The sequence below is a fragment of the Ptychodera flava genome, chromosome 5 (genome assembly GCF_041260155.1).
Source record: "Ptychodera flava strain L36383 chromosome 5, AS_Pfla_20210202, whole genome shotgun sequence".
In the NCBI taxonomy this organism is placed as follows: Eukaryota; Metazoa; Hemichordata; class Enteropneusta; family Ptychoderidae; genus Ptychodera; species Ptychodera flava.
In genome coordinates this window covers 4,334,519-4,355,609 of record NC_091932.1, presented here as the reverse complement: position 1 = coordinate 4,355,609, position 21,091 = coordinate 4,334,519, and the positions used below count along the sequence as shown (strand labels likewise).

The 21,091-nt window shown below is 38.5% G+C and overlaps 2 protein-coding genes across 2 annotated transcripts in view; one reads left to right on the top strand and one right to left on the bottom strand.

Annotated features, from left to right (window-relative positions):
• LOC139132793 (uncharacterized) overlaps nucleotides 1-4,405 on the bottom strand; it is a 53,248-nt gene extending 48,843 nt beyond the window's left edge. Inside the window, exon 1 of the mRNA XM_070699051.1 lies at nucleotides 4,339-4,405. The gene's annotated coding sequence lies outside the window, so the exon portion shown is untranslated. The remainder of the gene's footprint in view (nucleotides 1-4,338) is intronic.
• Nucleotides 4,406-6,576: 2,171 nt separating this feature from the next.
• The window catches only part of LOC139132792 (nucleoprotein TPR-like), a 58,725-nt gene continuing 44,210 nt past the window's right edge, over nucleotides 6,577-21,091 (top strand). The window contains exons 1-21 of the mRNA XM_070699050.1: nucleotides 6,577-6,766; nucleotides 8,238-8,342; nucleotides 8,617-8,690; nucleotides 8,801-8,897; nucleotides 9,931-10,034; nucleotides 10,779-10,892; nucleotides 11,218-11,361; nucleotides 12,107-12,187; nucleotides 12,471-12,627; nucleotides 13,197-13,268; nucleotides 13,959-14,056; nucleotides 14,356-14,553; nucleotides 14,929-15,036; nucleotides 15,584-15,717; nucleotides 16,323-16,424; nucleotides 16,754-16,910; nucleotides 17,481-17,665; nucleotides 18,194-18,272; nucleotides 18,851-18,994; nucleotides 19,909-20,082; nucleotides 20,697-20,837. Coding sequence (XP_070555151.1) covers nucleotides 6,601-6,766; nucleotides 8,238-8,342; nucleotides 8,617-8,690; nucleotides 8,801-8,897; nucleotides 9,931-10,034; nucleotides 10,779-10,892; nucleotides 11,218-11,361; nucleotides 12,107-12,187; nucleotides 12,471-12,627; nucleotides 13,197-13,268; nucleotides 13,959-14,056; nucleotides 14,356-14,553; nucleotides 14,929-15,036; nucleotides 15,584-15,717; nucleotides 16,323-16,424; nucleotides 16,754-16,910; nucleotides 17,481-17,665; nucleotides 18,194-18,272; nucleotides 18,851-18,994; nucleotides 19,909-20,082; nucleotides 20,697-20,837 — 2,634 coding nt within the window. The 5' untranslated portion in view covers nucleotides 6,577-6,600. The remainder of the gene's footprint in view (nucleotides 6,767-8,237; nucleotides 8,343-8,616; nucleotides 8,691-8,800; nucleotides 8,898-9,930; nucleotides 10,035-10,778; nucleotides 10,893-11,217; nucleotides 11,362-12,106; nucleotides 12,188-12,470; nucleotides 12,628-13,196; nucleotides 13,269-13,958; nucleotides 14,057-14,355; nucleotides 14,554-14,928; nucleotides 15,037-15,583; nucleotides 15,718-16,322; nucleotides 16,425-16,753; nucleotides 16,911-17,480; nucleotides 17,666-18,193; nucleotides 18,273-18,850; nucleotides 18,995-19,908; nucleotides 20,083-20,696; nucleotides 20,838-21,091) is intronic.

Here is a 21,091-nt window from a genome sequence, read left to right as displayed (position 1 = left end):
ATATGATCCTTGATGCCGCTACGGGCGAGTTCAGGCCCAGACGCCCAGACGACGGTGATATCACCGCTGAGTCCGACTCGGAGGTTGACGAGGATGCGGCAGAGGACGATGACTTTTATGACAGGCAGTACGTAGGTGAGGCAAGCTCTGACGACGATGATGACGTTGCTGCTGTGTTGGCGGAGGACGACACACCTCCTGTCTGGCGTATGTCGGAGACTACCGATGCTAATATATTTGAGGAGACCGATTTTGACCATGAGAGAGGACCGACTTTCACCTGCCCAGCCACGCCCGTGAGCTCGATTACTTTTTTAAGTTTATTCCAGCTACACTGATCAGATTGGCCAAGGACGAGACTAATAAATACGCCAAATTCCACCAGCGACATATCGCTAGGAAAATAGATAAATACTGGCGTAACGCTGACTACCGAGAGGTGCAGGCGTTCATTGGCGTCTTAGTATGTATGGGTATCGACCGTAAATCATCAGTGGAGGATTATTGGTTCTAGCGATCCCTTTCTGAGAAACCAGGGTATTTCTACTGTGATTACCCGCAGTCGCTTTCAGCAGCTTATGCGATACTTTCATCTGGCAGACCCAGAGAACGATCCACGTCGTGATCCTGATGAGGCACGCCGCCGACGTCGGTGTCAGGAGGATCCCCTGTATAAAATCAATCCATGGATGGAGCCCATAGTTGACCGGTGCGTAAATAATTATAAGATGGGTAGAGAGATCTCCATCGACGAGGGCATGGTGCGATTTAAGGGCCGTTCTAAATTTAAGCAGAGATTACCGCATAAGCCTGATCGAGACGGTTTCAAGATATGGCAGCTGTGCGACTCCACCACTGCATACATAGCTAACTTTGCACCGTACCTAGGTGTGAAATATCGGGATCGGACTGATGGGAGACGGCAGGAGCGAGGTGTGGTGAAAAGAATTACGATGGAGCTGGTCCAGCCATTCTGTGGATATAATCACAGCCTATTCTGTGATAGCCTGTTTAGCACGGTCGTTACTGCTAGAGAGCTGATGGAGACCGGGATCTACATGGTCGGGAGTTTCAACCGCCGTAATCGTCGCACCATGCCCCCTCAATTAATTCCGCCGGGTAAGAGGAAGCGCCTTCCTCTGTCTGTTGGGGATATGAAAGCCACGACCAGAACGGACTCTCGTCTTAACATCACTGCTTATCAGGATAGTAACGCTCAGGTGCTGATCTTGAATACGGTCTATCCACCCTTGGAGTGCGTGCCAGTGGGGGAGGGAGACGAGCGGCGACAAGTGCCTCTGTCGCTGTATAATTATCGCCGGTACATGGGAGGCGTCGACCGAGCCAACCAGAAGCGCAAGTACTTTCACACTGGGCGCAAGAACCACAGATGGTGGACATATCTGGCATGTTACCTGATTGATGTTGCCCTGGTAAATGCATATATATGCTTCAAGCATGTACACCCTGATAGTAAGCTGACCCATAAGATGTTTCATCTGCGTGTCGGGAAACAACTCATTGGCGGTTATTGTGGGCGATCGCAGCCCAGTGTGAGAGAGGTCGAGGCCACTGTTTCTCTTGCCTCGTACATCAATCCACAAAATCAGCCGATGCACGTTGTCAGCCGTTTGGAGGGGCGGCAGAAATGCTGTAAAGTATGTAGCAGAGAGGGTAAGACCACTGCGAGCGGACGACTGTCTGAGACGTCCAAAGGATTTAGTCTGTGCGGGGTTCATCTTCACGAGGGCGAGTGTTTTGCGGCTTTCATCATCGCATGATGCTACGAGGTAAGAGGAGCATTGGCGTGCAGACCTCTACTCACACAGCCCCGACGACACCCATCAGCAAGAGAACCCGACGTAAATAACGGACAGGGGACAGCTTCGCCTAACAGTGGCTTGACTGTATTCTGAACACGGACCATGATCACATTTGAGCACGGTTGTGCCGTTTGTTTGTGCTTTACGATCCCGCTGATTGTAAATTGAAACACGGATTATTTTGTACAATCCCCCGATTGTAATCTTTGTAACACGGACCATGCACTCGGACGTCGAGACAGACTCTGAGATTATTATTCGGCATAATGTAAATTATTCCCGAATAAAATACTATCTATGGATCGCATATTTTCGTTTTGTTTTGTTTTGTTTAGACGGATTATTTTGTACAATTCCCCCTATTATAATTTTTGAAACACGGATCTGCCACCCCGATTGTAATTTTTGAAACACGGACCATGCACTCGGACGTCGAGACAGACTCCGAGATTTATTGTTCGGCATAATGTAAATTATTCCCGAATAAAATACTATCTATGGATCGCATATTTTCGTTTGTTTGTTTTTACCCCCACTTTCGTTTTTGGCAGATCCGTAAGGACGCTATAGTAATGGATGAACGTGCGTTGTATCACGTGGGAGGGGCACAGCCCAACGGAGGCTGTGCTCGTGCGACGTAGACGTTGTACCAACCATCTGTCGTTGGGGTTAGTGCATAGAGCAGTTGCACTGTCCAGAGCTAAGGTGGTACAAAACTGCACCTTAGTAACAACTGCACAACTAACGTGTTAGGAAACGGTAACACTAACGAGCTAAGTGTTCACTGAACTGGCCAAACTACGTACACGCCTTCCTTCAATGGCGGAACTATGTCGTTGACACTACGTCAAAGCAGACTGCAATGTGCGACTCTTCCAAGTCGTTCAAAGTACGTGGCCAAGTGACACAACCCAGGGGAAACAGGACAGGTGCTGCCGCACCCATAGCACTAACCCCTGGGTCTTCTACTAACCCACGAGAGAGGTGACGTTTCCCCGGTGTGGCCGTGCGTGCCGGCGAACGAGCTTTACTTCCGCGAAAGTAAGCTAGAAAAGGGCATAAAAGTGCACGTCCCCCGGGGCAAACAACGCCCGTGACCTCGTCATTTTCTGGACACAACCTCATCAGCGGTTGCCCCTCTATACGGGCATGCAAAAATTTTTGAAGTCTAACACGTATATGGTCGGTAATCGTACCCCGAAAATGCGGTATTTTCCCGCCAAATGCCTGGCAGGAAAGCGTGCAGGAGAGCCTATCTTCTGTAGACACGGAAAAGGGGGCCGGTTTTGACCGACTTGGCAGGATAACGGACAGGGGCGCTCGGCAGGAAAAGGGTTCCTTAAAAGGGGGAGACCTTAATCATGGCTTCTTGTATTGGTGCTTGTTACCATTCATTGTTTACACTATTATGTGATTTAAATCTTGTTGTCCTTTGAAAGCTGTGTTCAGCTAATCTGTCTGTTCAGACATAAAGCTGATCAAAAACATGCCCTTTAAATTTGTTTCTAAATATAGACTATATGTGATCTTTCAATGTATGTGCACAGCACCGAGTACCTGTCACAAAATGCCTTTTGCATAAAAGAGGTGCACTAACAGGAGATTATACATTGCTGCCAGTCACTTGGAGAGTTCATTTTTTAACCTATCTACGATTAGCCTGTGGTACTGATAGATATTGTGCTGTATTTACAGGTAAAAAGAATGTCTGGCAGCTTGATCCAGGATTGGGGGGGGGGGTGCAATGCAAATATTCTTTACATTATGAGCCTGCTCTCGTTGAGGATAAACACTTGGAAAATTTTACATCTTCCTTTACACCAGTAGGGTAACCTAAACCTCGGAGTGAGTGCTGGGTTGTATCTGTCTATGTCTGAATCACAGGCGTGATGTAGACTGGGTAGTTTTAGTGTAGAGTTATGCTACATTCCGACGTTCTGATACACAGATAGATAGTCTACTCATGATCTACGTATCAGAACGTCGGAAAGTGGCATAACTCTACACTAAAACTACCAAGTCCACATCACGCCCTGGATATACATGTCATCGCTCTCCTAGGATTTCGCTCTGTTGACATCCGAGTTGGCGCCACTAGCGGGATTACGTAAACAGTAGTGTAAATAAGGATGTCTTACAATGACATCCATCTACTCATTAGCATTCTGGCAGATTCTTCACGGGGCACTTCCACGGGGACAGATATACCGTTGGCTGCATTATAGTAGTTCGAAGTTTCGCCTGGGGTTGTGGTTGGACGGCAAAACCTGGTTTCGCGGTCTCTTGAAACCAACAATCCCAGGCAAATCCTCGAACTACAGTACTACAGCAAATATTGTACAGTTCCTCTGACACTGTCGCTCACTACATCATGACATGGGCATGACACACTACACTGCACTCTGTTCAGGGTCAGAGGACGCATGAAGAGCCATCCATGAGATCATCGTTGTATTTCTTAAAATATGTGTCACCTTAAGGGAACAAACGTGTCTCTAAATAATGGACGACTTACCAAAACTCCTCATCATATGCGCCATCTTTTAGATTTACCGCTATCGTCAGCAAGCCCGTAATCATTTCCGGGATAAGCGCCCTCTTTTGACCAATTGAATCACTTCACCTTGATTCAGACGACCCAGTCCTTGCCCACAGGCGCTTGGAGTGATGTGCTACAGTATAGTATGCGCTGAATCGGTCGATAGTGGTTAATTACGTTACCGTAAACTGCAATACCCCAAGCGCATGTGGTTTAAAGTTACCGAAATTTGTTTCGGTTGCACTAGATGCTACATCACCTAGGTTTCTTTAGATAATTGTAAAGTTCGCCCATTGAAAGTTTTTGCACCAGCAACCACCGTGGGCTCCCCCTCCAAGTTGGTCCCCCGGGGTGTCCTGATCTCCTCACATGTTGTCCTTCAGTCTGATAATTATTATAACACTGATGATCTCAATCACCATATATATCACCATCAGCAGAATTCACTTCTTGGTTGAACTTCCCTTACTGCGGTGGGGACTAGTTGCTAATTTGTAAAATTGGATATATTGAAATTCTGCATTTACTGAAATTATGTAATATTGTACTTTCTTCCAATGCATTATAATTAAAATTTCCCAATGACATTTACATGTCTGTACCTGCTATTGATCCTGTCTGTGTTTGCATAAATTTAAAATTATGCAAGGCGAGTCAGAGACTTAAAAGAGATTCTTGTTTGCATGCTGGCAACATTGAACCTATAGATGAACAGTGTTGCAGCCAAGAATTTTAAATCAGGGGACACTGTGTCCCACCACCATTTATTTTTGGGGACATTTTACACATTTTGGGATGACATTCATCAGTTGTCAGTTCAAATTTTATATTATTTTATAGCAAATTAGTTTCACAGAACAAAATGAGCTAAGTGTCACTTATGCTTGCATTTCAGGCCATTGTAGCAGTCGTATCTGCCTCCAATCAGAGCTCAGTAGGACTACAAGCAAACAAGCAAGTTACTAAATCTAGTACAGTGTTTTAATTACTTTTAATCACTGTTTAAAAAAAGTATGTAAATATAAGCTTCAAAATAATTATGCAAAACAAAGGTCATCGTCGGTAACAGATATTACTTGCCAAACACAGTCGACTCATGAGTTTGCCTGAAGTGGGCCCACAGTACACCAGAATGTGGGACACGGGCTTCTGTTTTGGGGACATTGTCGCAAGGGGGTGTCCTGGCTGCAAGTTGAACACTGTAAGTACCACCTGGATATTATGCTGCTCACATCGCTTGTATGTTAAATTTCAGCCTTCAAACAGTGTGTAGCTTTTAAGCAATTTTCCTCATCATACATTTCCATTCCTTGAAACAGCTTTCAGACTGTTGAGTCAGCATTTTTAACAATATGTAAATAAACAAGGTATATAGTTATTATAGATAGTCTAGATGCTGTTGGTAATGATATTTGTGAAGCAGCAGCAAGGTCTGTATGTCAATATAATGTTAAATGTACAATGTACAGGAATTTAATATGTATGTGAGAATGTCTGTCCATTCAAATGTCTTAAGAACAAAAGTAAATGAATATGCTACAGAAGTTCTTTGGCTTTTTACATGTAATGTTTTAAAAGTTTATGTGACAGATGTTGCCAGGCCTAGTTCAAAGTCAGGGTATGGCTAATTCATTTTAGAATGCAGCTTCTATTGGATCTTACGTAAAACAACATCAAAAGTGTGAGTTAATATTAATCTGAGCAGCCATTAATAAAATGAAATGTTATGAATTGAAACACTGGGAACGTTATGTTATGAAAATAGACATTGAAAGATATTGTAAAAATGGTGTGCCAAAAGGGCACTCTAAAATTTAAAAAGTTATAAAATGGAGCACACCAAAAACTTTAAGGAAAGACTGCATTATTTTTTACTCAATATCTGCTGGCAATCTTGTTTATTTTTTCTGTACGTCATCCTTGGCTGGATTTTTTCATAGGCAACCTCTTTGGATCTTGTTTTTCACCCGAAAGCGAAATATAACCCCCCTCCCCCTCCCCGATATCAAATTGTCCACCCCAGGTAGTCCAAGCCGGAGGGGGCCGGGAGCACACATCCCTAAAAAAGATTATTGAAGTGCTCGATCCTGCAACCTGTGGCTGCGCGCAGCCAGCGTTGGAAATGGAGTACAGTGCAGTGTACCAGTCCGACTTGGTATCGCAACCAGATGTGGTCTGACCACCCCTTTTCTGAATTAGTATAGTCCACTCGTATTTCCAGTTCCTGCCTTCAGAAAGATGGCGGCAAACAGTCAGTACGCACGCCTTACCGCAGTTTTAGGCCCAGATGATCTCGAAAAGCTATCCAACGAAGTTAAGGACAGATTAGAGTCGTTCCTCGTCTCTAATGAACGCACAACTGATGACCTGAAAGCTCAGATAGATCGTGTAAAAATTGATGCGGGTGAGTAATATTCCTCTGAATCGATGATGACAACTTTGTGCTTGCAAGTCGTAGTCTTCACTGTCAACACCAGCAGCGTTCTTTTCGTCCGGCGTTCTTTTCCATACACCATGGCCTTGTGAAAGCAAAATAAGTCTGAAACAACTTGCTTATTTGATAAATAGCTGAACGACTTTGTATATAGCTGTTTAAATTAACTGAGGGTGACGCTAAATCGTTGCATTTGATAGCACGTCCGCATGTTGAAGTTGAACTCTGCTCTCCCAATCTCATGCAGTGCTGCCTGGTAAATGCAAATGGCCTTGCACGAAAACTATCGGGATAATTTGCGGTGAGCATGAAAGTTTAGTATGCAGGGATCCTCACGGCGGTAGAAATGAGAGTTCACCATGTAAATTTTTGAACTAGAGAAACAAATTACCGTTCATCTACCAGTATTTGAAATTCACAATGGCCGCCATCCCTGTGTTAGCGCAAATGGGAAATATAAAATTTTTGATTTTTGAAAAACTAAGCTGGTATAATTTTTTTCTTACTCCATGAACTGTAAAATGAGCCCCCACAAGTGGTAAATCTGTCGCCGAATGGCGTTCTGTTTGACTTCTTGTACTCTATTTTGATTTCAGACTACATTTTGAGTAACATGAATGAAACCATCGTTGAACAACATATTAGTGGGATCACTTCCTATTTTACATGCCCTTTGAGCAAAGAAATGTCAAATTTCAACCTCATCTGAAGCAACAACTGAATGTTGAAACAGATTGCTGATTAGTTGAGTGGTAAAGTCTATCATCCGTATGAAAATTTCACCATCACACAGGCACCACCGTAGTTGAAAGGGCTTTCAGTCTCTTTCTACTACACTGAAAGCGCTATCAACTACGGTGGTGCCTGTGGTACATCAGGGATAAACATAGCTGCTCTACGGCGAGGGTGGTCGTTTTTTGTTTTATTTTGCGACCTCGCTCACTAGTAGCACTACAATGCTGAAGGCCCTATAGAGTGGAAAATAAGCGCAACATTAGTGTAGTGTAGCACACCTTTTTGTACAATATGCAAATATTGGACGTGTTCAACGCAAAGCGGACACATGCGCAATGTTTTGTTTTGCCAATGATCTTTGTCGAGTGTGATCGCTGTGTCCCAGGCAATTTAAGTCCCCCAAAATGACAAGGTTAGTGTAGATGATTTTGAAGTGTTCTTTTTTGGTAGATAAGTGCAACGATATACAGTAGAATTAATATATTTGGTACCTTGGGTACACTACACTGATGTTGCGCTCATTTTCCAGTCTATAGGGCCTTCAGCATTGTAGCGCTACTGGTGAGCGAAGTCGCAAAAAACAAAACTGACTGCCTCACCGTAGAGAAGTTTACAGCATTGTTGACAGCATGGACAGTTGCTATTTCAGAGTACATGCATGCTGAGCAAATGAATGAGTTCCTGTAGTCTATATTTTTGATTTCAGACCAAACATACTTTGAGCTTGAGAAGCAAGTTATCAGCTGTAATTCCAAACTTGAATCTACCATAGCTGAACGTAATGAACTTCAGACTGAAAAAGACAAGTTGGGTAAGTACTGCAATAGGTCATCCTATTTTCTTATTGAATAATTATTGATTTATAAGCACTTTTTCAGTGCTGTACACTTGACTTTTTGATTCCATTTTTGCCTTTGACACAAATGCATTTTTACATTTTCAAGAAATTACAGGTGGTGGACTGTGTCATTTAGTTGTTGATGATGTATATGTTGTCTAATAATTTCCATCTTAATCTATTACCATTTCTAATTGTTATCGTTGTTGACGTGACACTGAATCATTTCATTTCTTTTTATCTGTAGGAAATGAACTCAAGTCTACCAAAGATAAAGTGAAGAAGTTAGAAGAAACAAGAGAGGGAAACCTGTCAACACAGGTTAGATTCAGAACCATATTCATTTAGAATTCAGGTTGTTGGTTGACTTAGGTACTGGTAGTTTTTTCTTTGATTAAATAATGAACAAGTGTCTAAATTGATTCCAACAGTTGAAACTTGAAAAATCAAATGCACAACTGGAGACAGAGAAGAGGGAGCTTGTTGAACTACTTGAGAAGAAGAGCCATGAAATTGAAAGATTGAACGGTAAGAAATCCATTTGTATACAAATTTCAGTGAATAGTATACATATACGGTAGTTGACTGGCATATTTCAGGTAACAGCATACATGTACATTTGTTAGCCCTTTAGACTTGGAGCCTCCCCAAAGTCTTTGCCCTGAGGTGAAACCAGCATACATGTAAGCTGTTACCTTAAAATGACCCGCCAGTATGTCTTCCACACCACACACCATCCATTTTCCTCTCTTGAAAGTCAATTTCTTCAGTATCACTTGTTTATTTGCAGATGACACCACCATTTTCATTTATGTTTTCTAGAATGTGCGCATGTATAGACAGCTCTTTGCAACTTACACTGGTAACAGTTGTGTGAACTCTTACATGGTTGGGTAACAGTTGTCTGAACTCTTACATGGTTGGATAACAGTTGTCTGAACTCTTACATGGTTGGGTAACAGTTGTCTGAACTCTTACATGGTTGGGTAACAGTTGTCTGAACTCTTACATGGTTGGATAACAGTTGTGTGAACTCTTACATGGTTGGGTAACAGTTGTCTGAACTCTTACATGGTCAGGTAAAACTGACATTTTCATCCCACACACACTGTATGTATTTACAACAATGAGAATATGTTCCACTCCTTGGCATGCTGTATCTATTTGTATATTTTGTTCATTTCCTTACATGTGGATAGATAGTATTCTGAATGTGTCCAAGCTTCATTTCTATGGCTGTCACCGCCTGGCCAATAGGACCACAAGTTAAAAATGATTGAGACAGAGTGAGACAAAATTATGTCACAATGACAATATGTTGTGTAATGTTATGAAATGACAATATCTAGAAAATGCTGTAATGAAAAATCCTTTTTCTCAAGTGATCCACAAATGGTGTGGATTGTCCTAGTTGTACACACTGACAAATGTGTTCCTCATTGCAGTATACAAGCGATGATTTGTGACATTTGGCAGTGTTTTATCAAGGATAAGTGACAAGTTCAGATTCATGTTATATACATTGTTTCATAACCACTGCATACCATTGCCTTGTTTTCAGATGAGTGGAGTGATTTGTCAGAGAAATTAGGGGATGCTAATACTGCTAAAATACAAGCACAGGCTAAACTTGATGAAATTTTGGAAGAAGATGTCTCTACAAAGGTAAATCAAAAATTTGATGTTTAGTTTTCATGTTTCAGATGTACTGTGAGTGAGGCAGACAATATGTATATGTCTGTATGTGAGTTCATTTTCAACATACTGTACATGACCAGTGTTATCCCCAGAGCAATTAAAGCTTAGTGACTGGCCACTATTTAACTTTGGTAAAACAACAGAACATAACAGTTTATTATGTTTTTATGCAAATTTACCACTATAGTATGAGAAATTCATGGGAAGAACACTAATGACTCTATGTTAGCTGATATGCAATGTACTGTATAATTTAAATTGAGCTGTTCTCAATCAACTATATAGTGTGTTTCTGTCTAGTGTCTGGTACCTTTCACTTCTGAAGAATGTAATCATGATTGAAAAAGATATTCAAATAAAATTATCGGTAACAGTATTTTGACTTTGGTCAATAAGAACTATACAACATGTGCAAAGAAGTACCTGGATTTTATGATAAAGTAGACAGATGCTCTGATTTTCATCTAATGCATTAATAAATTGTAGTTTGAATTCAACTTGATCATATAAAGAGATAACACATAACAGTTTGCTGTGTGATGTCCTGCGTTACACTGCATGCAATATAGATTATGCAGTTGGCTGAGTTACCTTGGTATTCTAACAATTCGCACTTGTACTGTGCGAAGTGGCATTTTACTGTAAAACTTTAACCTATCTGTGTACAATGCACTTCACTTACAATTTCATTTTACTCTGTTGCCATGGCAGTATCGGGAGAGAAGACTGCAACAGGAAAAAGAAATGCAAAATCAGCAGAATGAATGGCTGAATAAAGAATTGAGAGAGAAAACCGATGAATTGCTAGCGTTGAGAAAAGCAAAGGTAAGATTGTACTGGTAATACCTGTAATTATAATGACATTAAATGTGTGGAAAAGAGGTTAACAACACCAGTGTTACGTTGTTCATGGAAATATTAAAGTGTAATGTCTTTCTGATATCAAATCATGTCTGTTAGTGCTGCTTTGAGTGTTTTAAATATAGCTTTTTTTCCTATCCTGTAACTAAAAATTTGTTTTTATCTACATTTCTGAAAACATCACAAATCTGAAAGCTCAATTTGAGTAAAATCTTGCACGATTTGAGTAAATCTTACAGTGTTTTATTTCATGTACAGTCAACATTTACTGGTATTTTTTTTGTTGCAGTCTTCACAAGTTTTATCATTGAAGTCAGAAGTTGAAAGCAAGAACCAAGAAATCAAACATTTACAAGATACCGTTGATTCATTGAGATCAACTAATGAAACCCAGAACACTAGAATAGAATCACTCATACAAAAAGTTAAAGATGTAAGTGAAGTTATGCTTTGTCTCATCGGTTCCCAAATGACAAATCTGGTCATGATGTGTTATCCACCCACACAGACAGATCACAAATATCGCTGCTCATAGCTGTACACAGTCATTCAATCATGTACTTGTGATAATGAGGCGTATTCACCCACATCCACCCACACACATATATCTCAAATATGGCTACTCATAGCTGTACACAGTTGTGTACAATATTTATCATTTTTGTCTTGAGAAGGTTGTTTTTATTTTGACTTGAAAATTTAAATACTGAATTCTTCAAATCTGACACGCATCTATTCCAATAGATTCTTCAAGTCAAATGGTGTGTAATGTAATCACATAGAATATATTATGACATGTTTAATACCAGTGTTCTTCACAGTTTGGAAAAAGAGAGGATTGGCCAATTTACTTAACAATGCAAAATTTACATATTCTTTTGTTCTGAAAATTTATTTTTTTGTACAGTTATTAACATATTAACAGATTGCTCAAAAAATAGCCACCCCAAAACCGCCTTGTGGAGAATCTTGCTTTTAATACCCCGATGCATACATCATATATTCAGTGTTAATAGGAAGCAGTATTTCTGTAACTTCTGTATAGAGTATGACTTTGAGAGAAAGGAACATGTTTTTTTTTTGTTCCTCAAGTGTGCACAGGTTTATAATGTTTGTAAGTTTGCTTGCAGAATATTTTTATTGAATTTACAACTTTTTCTTTAAACTCTACTCTGTAGGTGCAGGATAATCAAGTTCAAAATGAAGAACAGTTCCATGTTGAGATACAGGCTCAGTCCAGACTGACTGAACTCTACAAGGTGTGTCTCATTAAATATCAATACAGCTTGTGTACATGATCCTCCCAAACATTTAGGGAATTTTTGCTGTATGTTCATGCATAAGACCCTATCCAAGTTATTCAGAAGTGAGAAATACAAAAGTTGACCACAGTATGAACAATCAGCTAGTTATTTTTGAATGATTAGTGGCATAGTAATCCTGTCTGTGAATTTTCTTTTACTGACTTACACTTTGGATTTAACACTTAAGCTGTCCTCTCTGTATTAATCTGACTTATCTATTTGACTATATTGTCTTCAGTCGGTGTCTGAGGAAAGTAAATTGAAAGAGAAGGAGTTACAAACCGCAGTGGAAGAACTTCAGAAGTTGCTGAAGCAATCGTCAGATCAGCATAGTGTTCTTGAAGAGAGTATGAAATTTGTTGATGGGCAACATGTCAAGAAGGAAAAAGAACTAGGTAAAGTAGACCAGTGTTAACTTGACTCAAAATGATCACCATTTGTAACTTGACTCAAAATAATCACCATTTGTAACTTGACTCAAAATAATCACCATTTGTCAAACAATTTGTTCTCTAATCCAGTAAAAACCCTATATGCACTATAATTATTTGTCAGTCAATATTTTGGGTTTTTTTCCAGGTTGCAATATACAAAGTGCCCCTAGGTTTTAGAGTATTTGTTACAAATTGAGATTAGTTTTGGTATTGAGAATTGGCTCTGTTATTGTGTAGTTAGGTGACAGAGTAATGATAAAGAAACATGCTTGCTATCTTGTGATATGATCTGTATTGTCATCTTCAAAGTTCTGTTGAAAAATATTTAAAATGTGAAATAGACAAAGACAGACTTTCTGTGTTACAATGTGATATTTATACTATCTACCGGTTTGTATTGAACATTGTTCTGGTAACAAACAGCCGCATGCTATGGAACTCTGTGAACAAAATGATTTTGAATTGTATATTATGTCAGTGAAGGGCCTTTGACCTATGGTAACTCATGCATGATTTTCTTTTCACTGCAGATGAAAAAATTGAAAAAATGGAAAGAGAATTAGAACACGCAAATGATCTGCTGGCTGTTTCAAGGAAGAAAGGTAGGCATAAAATAGTAATGGATCAATTCAGTTTACCCTTTGAAAATGTAATCTGTTCTGGGAAGTCTATGGATATTCCTCTGTATTGGTAGAATTTACCTGTTGGTAAATTTTGTAGGGACAGGGCATAGGAATTAAAGTCAGAAGGAGAAGCAATACGCAGCATCTAGGATGTTTGTAGCTTATTGGTTGGCTATTGTTAGTGAATCGTTTCAAAACAGCCAATCAACTACACAACAGTCTCAGTTTCAGACTCCTTAAGTTGCTTTGAATAATGACAATCTGTCTATCAGATACTGTATAACCTGATCTGCTGCACATCTGTAGTCAGAGGATGGTGAGTCTGAAAATCAAACATTGTGTTGTGCCCCTGAGCAATGCACTCTACTCAACCATCAACCATGAATAGTTCAACAATAGTTCATAGTCAGTCAACGTGATTGTGATTGCCTCGAATGGTTGATTTAGTAAAGGGTGCCTCAGTGTGTTATTTATTTAGTTTGCACTGATTTGATGACAGATGAACAAATAAATCAATACTCTAAGATACACATTTATTTCAAACCATTTAATTGTTATCATCATTTACATTCAAATGGGATGAAGTTTATGTTTTAATAAGTGATTTTATAAGTGCATATAGGAAATGTTCTGCATTCTGATCAAGTGTATTTACTGTCTGTCTATCAGAAGGTGACACATCACTGTCAGAGGATCAGTTGATATCTATATTCCCAACAGCAGCTGCAACCAGTAGTCAACTCAAGTCTGGCATGACACTTACACAGGTAAGGCTAGCATCTTATCATATACAGTACAGCTTTTGCCTAAGTACTTGCATCCCATGGTAAGTGAAAGTACCCATAATGGAATACGATTTGTATGCACGGAGATTTGATAGCCATTGTGGGTATGCACCCCGTGTGAACCAGTGCAGTCATAGTCAGTCAGCGCGATTGTGATTGCCTCGCAAATATTAACAAGTGGAAAGTTTGCCTGGTACACTAGTGTACCATTTCCAATTCAATAAAGAGATACTTTCACATGAAGATTCAATATATCATCATTTCACATCTTTCTTGTACAGATTTACAGTTCATATGTGGAAGTCAGTGATGCACTGGCACTTGAAAAGCAAGAAAATGGACGCCTTAATCAGTACTTAGATGACATACTGAAAGAGATTGAGGAGAAAGCTCCAATCATGCAACAACAACGTGAAGACTATGAGAAATTGCTTCAAACAGTAGACCAGTTGTCAAGGAAACTTGATGCAGCCATGTTGGTGAGTAAAGTGTTGTTGCTAGTGTTGTTACTTTGCATGGTATGTCATAGTGGTCCAAGTCAGTAAAAATCATAGTCAGAGTATATCTGTTGTTTTAATAGCCTTCAAATGTTCAAGACTTTGTTTAAATCTAACATATGGGACATGTTTTAACAAACTTGACCTGATAGTGACAGATGAACTTGGCAGGAATACCATTGAAGAAAAACAGAAATGTTATTGGGTTTCCAGCCGAGTGATCAGACCTCTCCAGACCTCAAGCCTCTCCAGACTTGGCAAACATTAAACTTTCTTATGCATTGTTGTACTTTCTGTGTTGCGTACCTCGTCTTGTGAAATGTTATCATATCCTACCTTTCTCTTCTATAAAAACAGGAAAATGAGCAGCAGAGAATAAAAACAGATGAATCTGAGAGGAAAGTATCTCAACAAACCAGAGAAAATAGCAGACTACGACTACAAACATCTGATCTTGGACGTCAGGTAAAGTCAATAACACATCTGATCCATATTGCCTGTATTTTCGGTTCATTTACTATAGGATTAAACTGTAGTACTTTCACAAACTTCAAATTTCCCATCTTTGGTTTGGTCAGAATATTGCTTTTACTGTTCAGGTACAACACACAATTATGTTTATGTTCGTGTAGACTTTCAATCTATGAAGGTAGTATGTGCCTTGAAAGTGAAAGACCTAAACTTTGCTCAAACTTTCCTCAAGCAATCTTTTAATAATTCTCTTTCAAAATCAAGAATAAATCGGGGTCACCGCGCAAATTTTGGTACTGGTGAAACAAATTACCCAATATTTACCAAAATGACTGACATCATTGTGTTAACTCAATGGAGAAAAATAAAATTTTCGATTTTGGAAAACTAAGATGGTAAAAAGTTTTCTTACACCCAGAGCTTTAAATGAACCTCCACATGTGGTAGATCAGAAAAGAATTGGAAAAATTTGAGAGTCCAAATATCTGTCCCTGAGGTGTATTCTACCTTAATTAAGAAAAAGAGTTGTTTTTGATTGCAGGTGAGAATTCTTTTGAAGGAAGTGGAAGAGGCACGTGGTGGACATGTGAGTACAGCAGCTGATGATGCAAATATTTCATCCAGTGATGTATCAAGTTCATCTCATATCATTACAGAGAAACTTGTGTCATTCAGGTGAGATAACTACTTTATCTAATTCTCTACGGCAACGCTTTCCTCACTACAGCTTTCTCTCCCAGACAGCGACACTGTACATAACATAATGTGTTGTGTATTGGAAGCACAGGAAAAATTCGGCAATGATATATCTGTTCTCAGTATTTCCAGTGTTTCATCTCACTACTTAAAATATTGAACAAAATACATAATGTAACTCAGATTCGTTCAGTGTATATTTGGATTGCCTCCCTTATATTACCATTGATGTGCCTCTCACTACAAAAATTTCAGTACTTTGAGACCCTGTTAGAATATTTTTGGAAATTTCTTATGATCAATCCGATATCAGTTCATTTAAATATAAATTATCAAGAGGAAGTGTGTGAATCAGTTGTGTATCAAATAGACTTCATAGGCACACTGATGACTTGGCAATGCTGGAATCAGTGTTACATGCCATTTACCACTAATTAATTTCCCATAGGCCGCCACAGTAACAAACATACAGTTGTAATGTTTCTTCTATCATCCTCTGAAAAAACCTTTGTCAATTTGATGGTGTTTATTGTTTCAAAGATAGATAAGCTGATAGTAGTATTAATGCTCTGTCTGTCTTTCAGGAATATTGAAGAATTACAGGAGCAAAATGAGCGTTTGTTGAGTGTTGTACGTGACCTAAGTGAGAAGAAAGAAGAAGAGGAACGAGTTGCCAAGGATACAGAGTAAGTCTCCATGGAAACTGCTTTGTAGAGTAATACTGAACTGCCTGTTATGCTGATGTGTTACAAAAGATATCCTGAAATTGATTGTTTGTAATTATATTATGGATTAGTTATTTTCATCGCTAATCTTGAAATGATTATCACTGATTGTGAACTGAATTAATTTCTGCAATGTTTTGTACAGTGCAGTATGTTATGTTGATTTCCCACATGTACCAAGATTGTCTCGACTATATCAACTTTTAACTCCTGTGATGCCAAATTGTTAGTATTTATGTTAATATTTTTATGAGATATTTTTGTGATTGCTCTCATGTTTGTTTTGATAGATTTGCCGAGCTGAATGAACGACTAGACAAAGCCATCGAGGAAATTGATGAACTTAGATCTGCTAGAAATAGACAAGCAGAAATTGTAGAAGGAATAGTGAGACAACGAGATATGTACAGAGTGTTATTAACACAGAAAGGTGACAATGTGGTGCCTGTAAGTAACATAATTTTCTTTATCATAGCTCTGTGCATGTTTTGAACTTTGAAATCTACATCAAATTATCACTTTATAGTTTTTGTCACAGTAGCTTTGCAGCATTATTTGTTTAAACTCTTGATATATCATCTTGAAGTCAGTGGTCAATCATATATAGCTTACAAGTCTGTGTTTGTTTATGTAAAACAAAAAACAGCAAGTATAGCAATGGACAGCTGTTGGTTACACCAGGGTTGTTAGTAACCCTATTCTTGTGAAGTCTATGATAGATCATTGCACAGACAACCAACAGTACCAAATTTTAACGTTAGGGGGTTATTTAATTGCAAATAATGAACATGAAATTGTGTCCTGAGAAAGATTGAAGTCTTCCATATTTCTCAAGTTCAAAACTTAGATTACATATATTTGTGTTGTGGATTACAATGTGTTTGATGATTTAAAATGTAGTGTGTTGGTACAGTGATGTTCTGACTTGTTTTGAGTGTTGAAAAAAATGAATTTGTTCTTGGTGTTTTACTTTTAAAATGATTGAATTTCTTGATTTCTTTGAATGTCACTGAACAGTTGATGACTCCAAGCAGTACAAGTCCCATAGCTGTATCAACACCGGCGGCGCCATCCATGATGAGTTCTACAAATGCTGACATTGACAATGCTGCAGATACAACAGCTGTAGAAGCAACAGCAGCTCTTAAACAGCTTCAGATAGAATTTGATCAGTACAGGAAAGAAAAATCAGAATCTGAAAAGTAAGTCATCTTTACTAAAGGAAGCAATCGTTGACATCTCAGGAGAAAGTTGAGATTGATGCTTTCAAAGCTAACCTGAGAACACATATACTGTCTGCAAACTCTGTATCAAATTTGTAATGACAGTCTTTTTACTAGAAGATAGCACTGTCAGGTACTACATGTGTGTGTTACACATTTGTCACAGAGGTTGTGTCAGCTCCAATTGTACATAACCTTTGTAAAAGACAACTTTACTATCCAATAACACATCAGTGGAGATCACGCCAAAAGGGTTTTAACACAGCAGACATCTACTCAATTTGTAAATGATGAAACAAGGACAGTCTTAATATGCCTAAAATGTTTTGCCTTTTACTGAAATCATGAAATCATATTAGTGTTATGTGGTGTTAGATATACAGATATGTAATTTTGGTGTCATTAGCAATCTGCAATAATGGTTATAGCATCAGACATGCAGTGTCCCAACATTCCATAGTGTGTATTACATGTGATAGCCCACCTCAATATCATGTATTGTTTCAGGATGTTGAATGAAAACCTCGAAAAAATGAGAGAACAAGTGTCAGATTTCAGGATTCAGAATGCAAAACTCTCATCTCAGGTATGTTATATCTTCAGACCTCTTTTCAGATCTTTAGTGACTCTGACAGTATGCATAGAAAGAATTACCAAATGAAGGGACAAAGTCGAAGGTCAAATAAAATAAAAGGAATAATGCATACAATATGAAGTGATAATAATAACCCTTCCAGGAAAGGAGGAGTATTAATGGCAGCACCCGTGAAAAGAACTGTTGATGACCGTGTTATCTAGGATGTTGTTCAGTTTTACTGCACTATCGCTATGGAAGGAATATATTATCCTGCGGTTTATTTTGATTCGCCAGCTTTGCAATATTTGCATCAATGAACTCACCGATGGGAAGCCAAGTGGTGACTTTGATTCTTTTGCAAGTGCCTCATAAAAACTAATTAAACATCAGATGTTGGTGAATTAATTCTGTCCCTATTTTATGATTGTCAAGTGTTTTGTGAGTTGGTTTCCCATCTTAAAATATTGTGTCCATCAGTTTGACTGCACTTAGAATGGCATTTCCACTGTATCTTTCAAAATACCACATACTTGCAATTGATTACACATCACATGATCTCCACATGACCAAATTTCTTTCATGGACAGCTTGAGTTCTCTGGTGAAAGATTCAAAATCCTGCAATCCAATGTTGAAGGATACAAGAAAGAAATAGAAGGACTGCGAGAGAGAAACCAAAAATACACAACAGAGGTTGTAAACCATCAACAAACTATCAACACTTTAACACAGGTAATGTCTCTTCCTCTGATTTAGAAATATAAAAACAATATAACAGAGCTTTTCTCTTTTATAAATCTCAGTACACTTGTGGAAACACCATAGCTGAACTGATACTAGGGTAGTAAAAAAGGCTATTTTGGCATGATATCATGGGGATATAAACACAGCAGTTTTTGCTCCGTATATCATGTCAGGTTCTTCAAACCCATATGGAATGTTCTATATGTGCTTACATAATAATCTAAGTTGATCTTGTTGTCTTAATCATGTAGTTAACTCCCTATGAAAATATGAAGATGACATTTTAATAATATGCAAAAATTATGTGTAGTTTTTATGCTTCCATGCCATAGTTTTTATGCTTCCATGCCATATGTAATATGGCAGGGAATATATTCCTAGATTTTTCATGTATATGTTCTAATTTTGCGTTCATTCTTTTTGCTACTGAACATTGAAATATTTATGGCGCAAATTTTGTTGCATGATTCATGATTTTGAAGTTGTTTTGTTTTAAATAGAGGAAAATTGATGAGCTTTTGAAAATAATTTTTTATCAAGCTAGGGAGACAATTGACAACAGGACAGACACCTCAATTGGCATAGATGTGAAGGACTCCCTAGCTGATTCCTTAACTTCAAATGTAATTGATATCTTGCATGCAATATCACTTTATCTGCTGAAGGCACTCACTTTTGTAAATTTTGATTACTATTAACCTGAATACCTTAAAGAAAGCAAATTGCTTGTTATAGGGTTAAATTTTTCCTGTCATCCTAGCCTTTTCCGATACCCATGGATGAAAGACCTAGACTCCCCATGTCATGATTATTTAAAAACATTCATACCCCATATGATACATTACTTGTTTGGATCAGACTACAAGATGAGTCTCCATGTCTCTCTTCTTTTATTGATGAAGGATTTGATGGCAACGCAGGAGAAGTTTGCCAGAGCAGGGGTGATGCTTGAGAACACTAAAGCAGAGAGGGATGTACTTAAGAATGTTGAAATGCGTTTACAACAAGAAAACGAATCCTTGCGTCGTGAACAGAGAGGACAAAGCTTGCTGCTAACAAATTTACAAACAATCAAGGTAATGAATATATGTTTTGTTTTGATACATTGCTGATTACTGTCAAGGTATTGAATATTTGATAAGTTTAGTTGTGATACACATTGCTGTACTATCAAGGTATAGAACATGATAAGTTCTGTTTTGATGTACATGGCTGAAGTTTTTGAGTCAAGAAGTTCTGTAAATTGCTTTGCATCAGCCCTCTAGGAGTACATGTAATATGTCAATGGATCCTGGATCAAAGAGAACCTTACATAAGTCACTCTTGTATCAAAGAGAACTTGTACTTGAGTCAGTAACACTTCACTCTGGTTGGAGAGTACACTGCTCATTAGCCTGTCAAAGTGAAATCAAAGAACTATTGATTGGTCAGCGAGTAAATGATTCAACTACACCATTCATATAAATTGGTCAATTTGTGCGTACCATGGATTGTGCAATCTTTCTTTAGACATGTCTTACAAACAAAGTTGTGCAGGTTTGTAACTTCAACCTAAATATTTTCAATACCACTTCAAGACAAACATTAGGAAATGCCATACATCTGTATCCTCTTTCACAATTGTCTGCACAATTGTCATGTTAGTATTGCTGATCATGTTCAAGATTGATGCTGATATTTTGCTTCCCAGAATAACCTGGAGAGGGCAGACTTTGAAAACAAATCCCGTCTGACAAGTCAGGTTGAGTTTCTTGAGAGAGAAGTGAGCACAGCCAGGAGAAAACTGGAATCTGAAAGTGAGCAACACAAAGCTGTGACCAAATCATGGGAGGTAGGTTACTTTGGACATCTTAACATTTGGTGATGTTTGTGTTGCTGTCCATTAGATATAAGTATTGTTTTGTAAGACAAACTGAGGGAACTGATAATCATTTATTTATTTATTTATTTATTTATTTATTATTTATTTATTTGTTTGTTTGTTTATGTTGACTTCCATGTTGCTGTGTCCAATCATTGAAGACTCAGCCAAAACACAGACAAGCCTAAAACACACAAAAAAGACATTTCATTTGTATATATCAT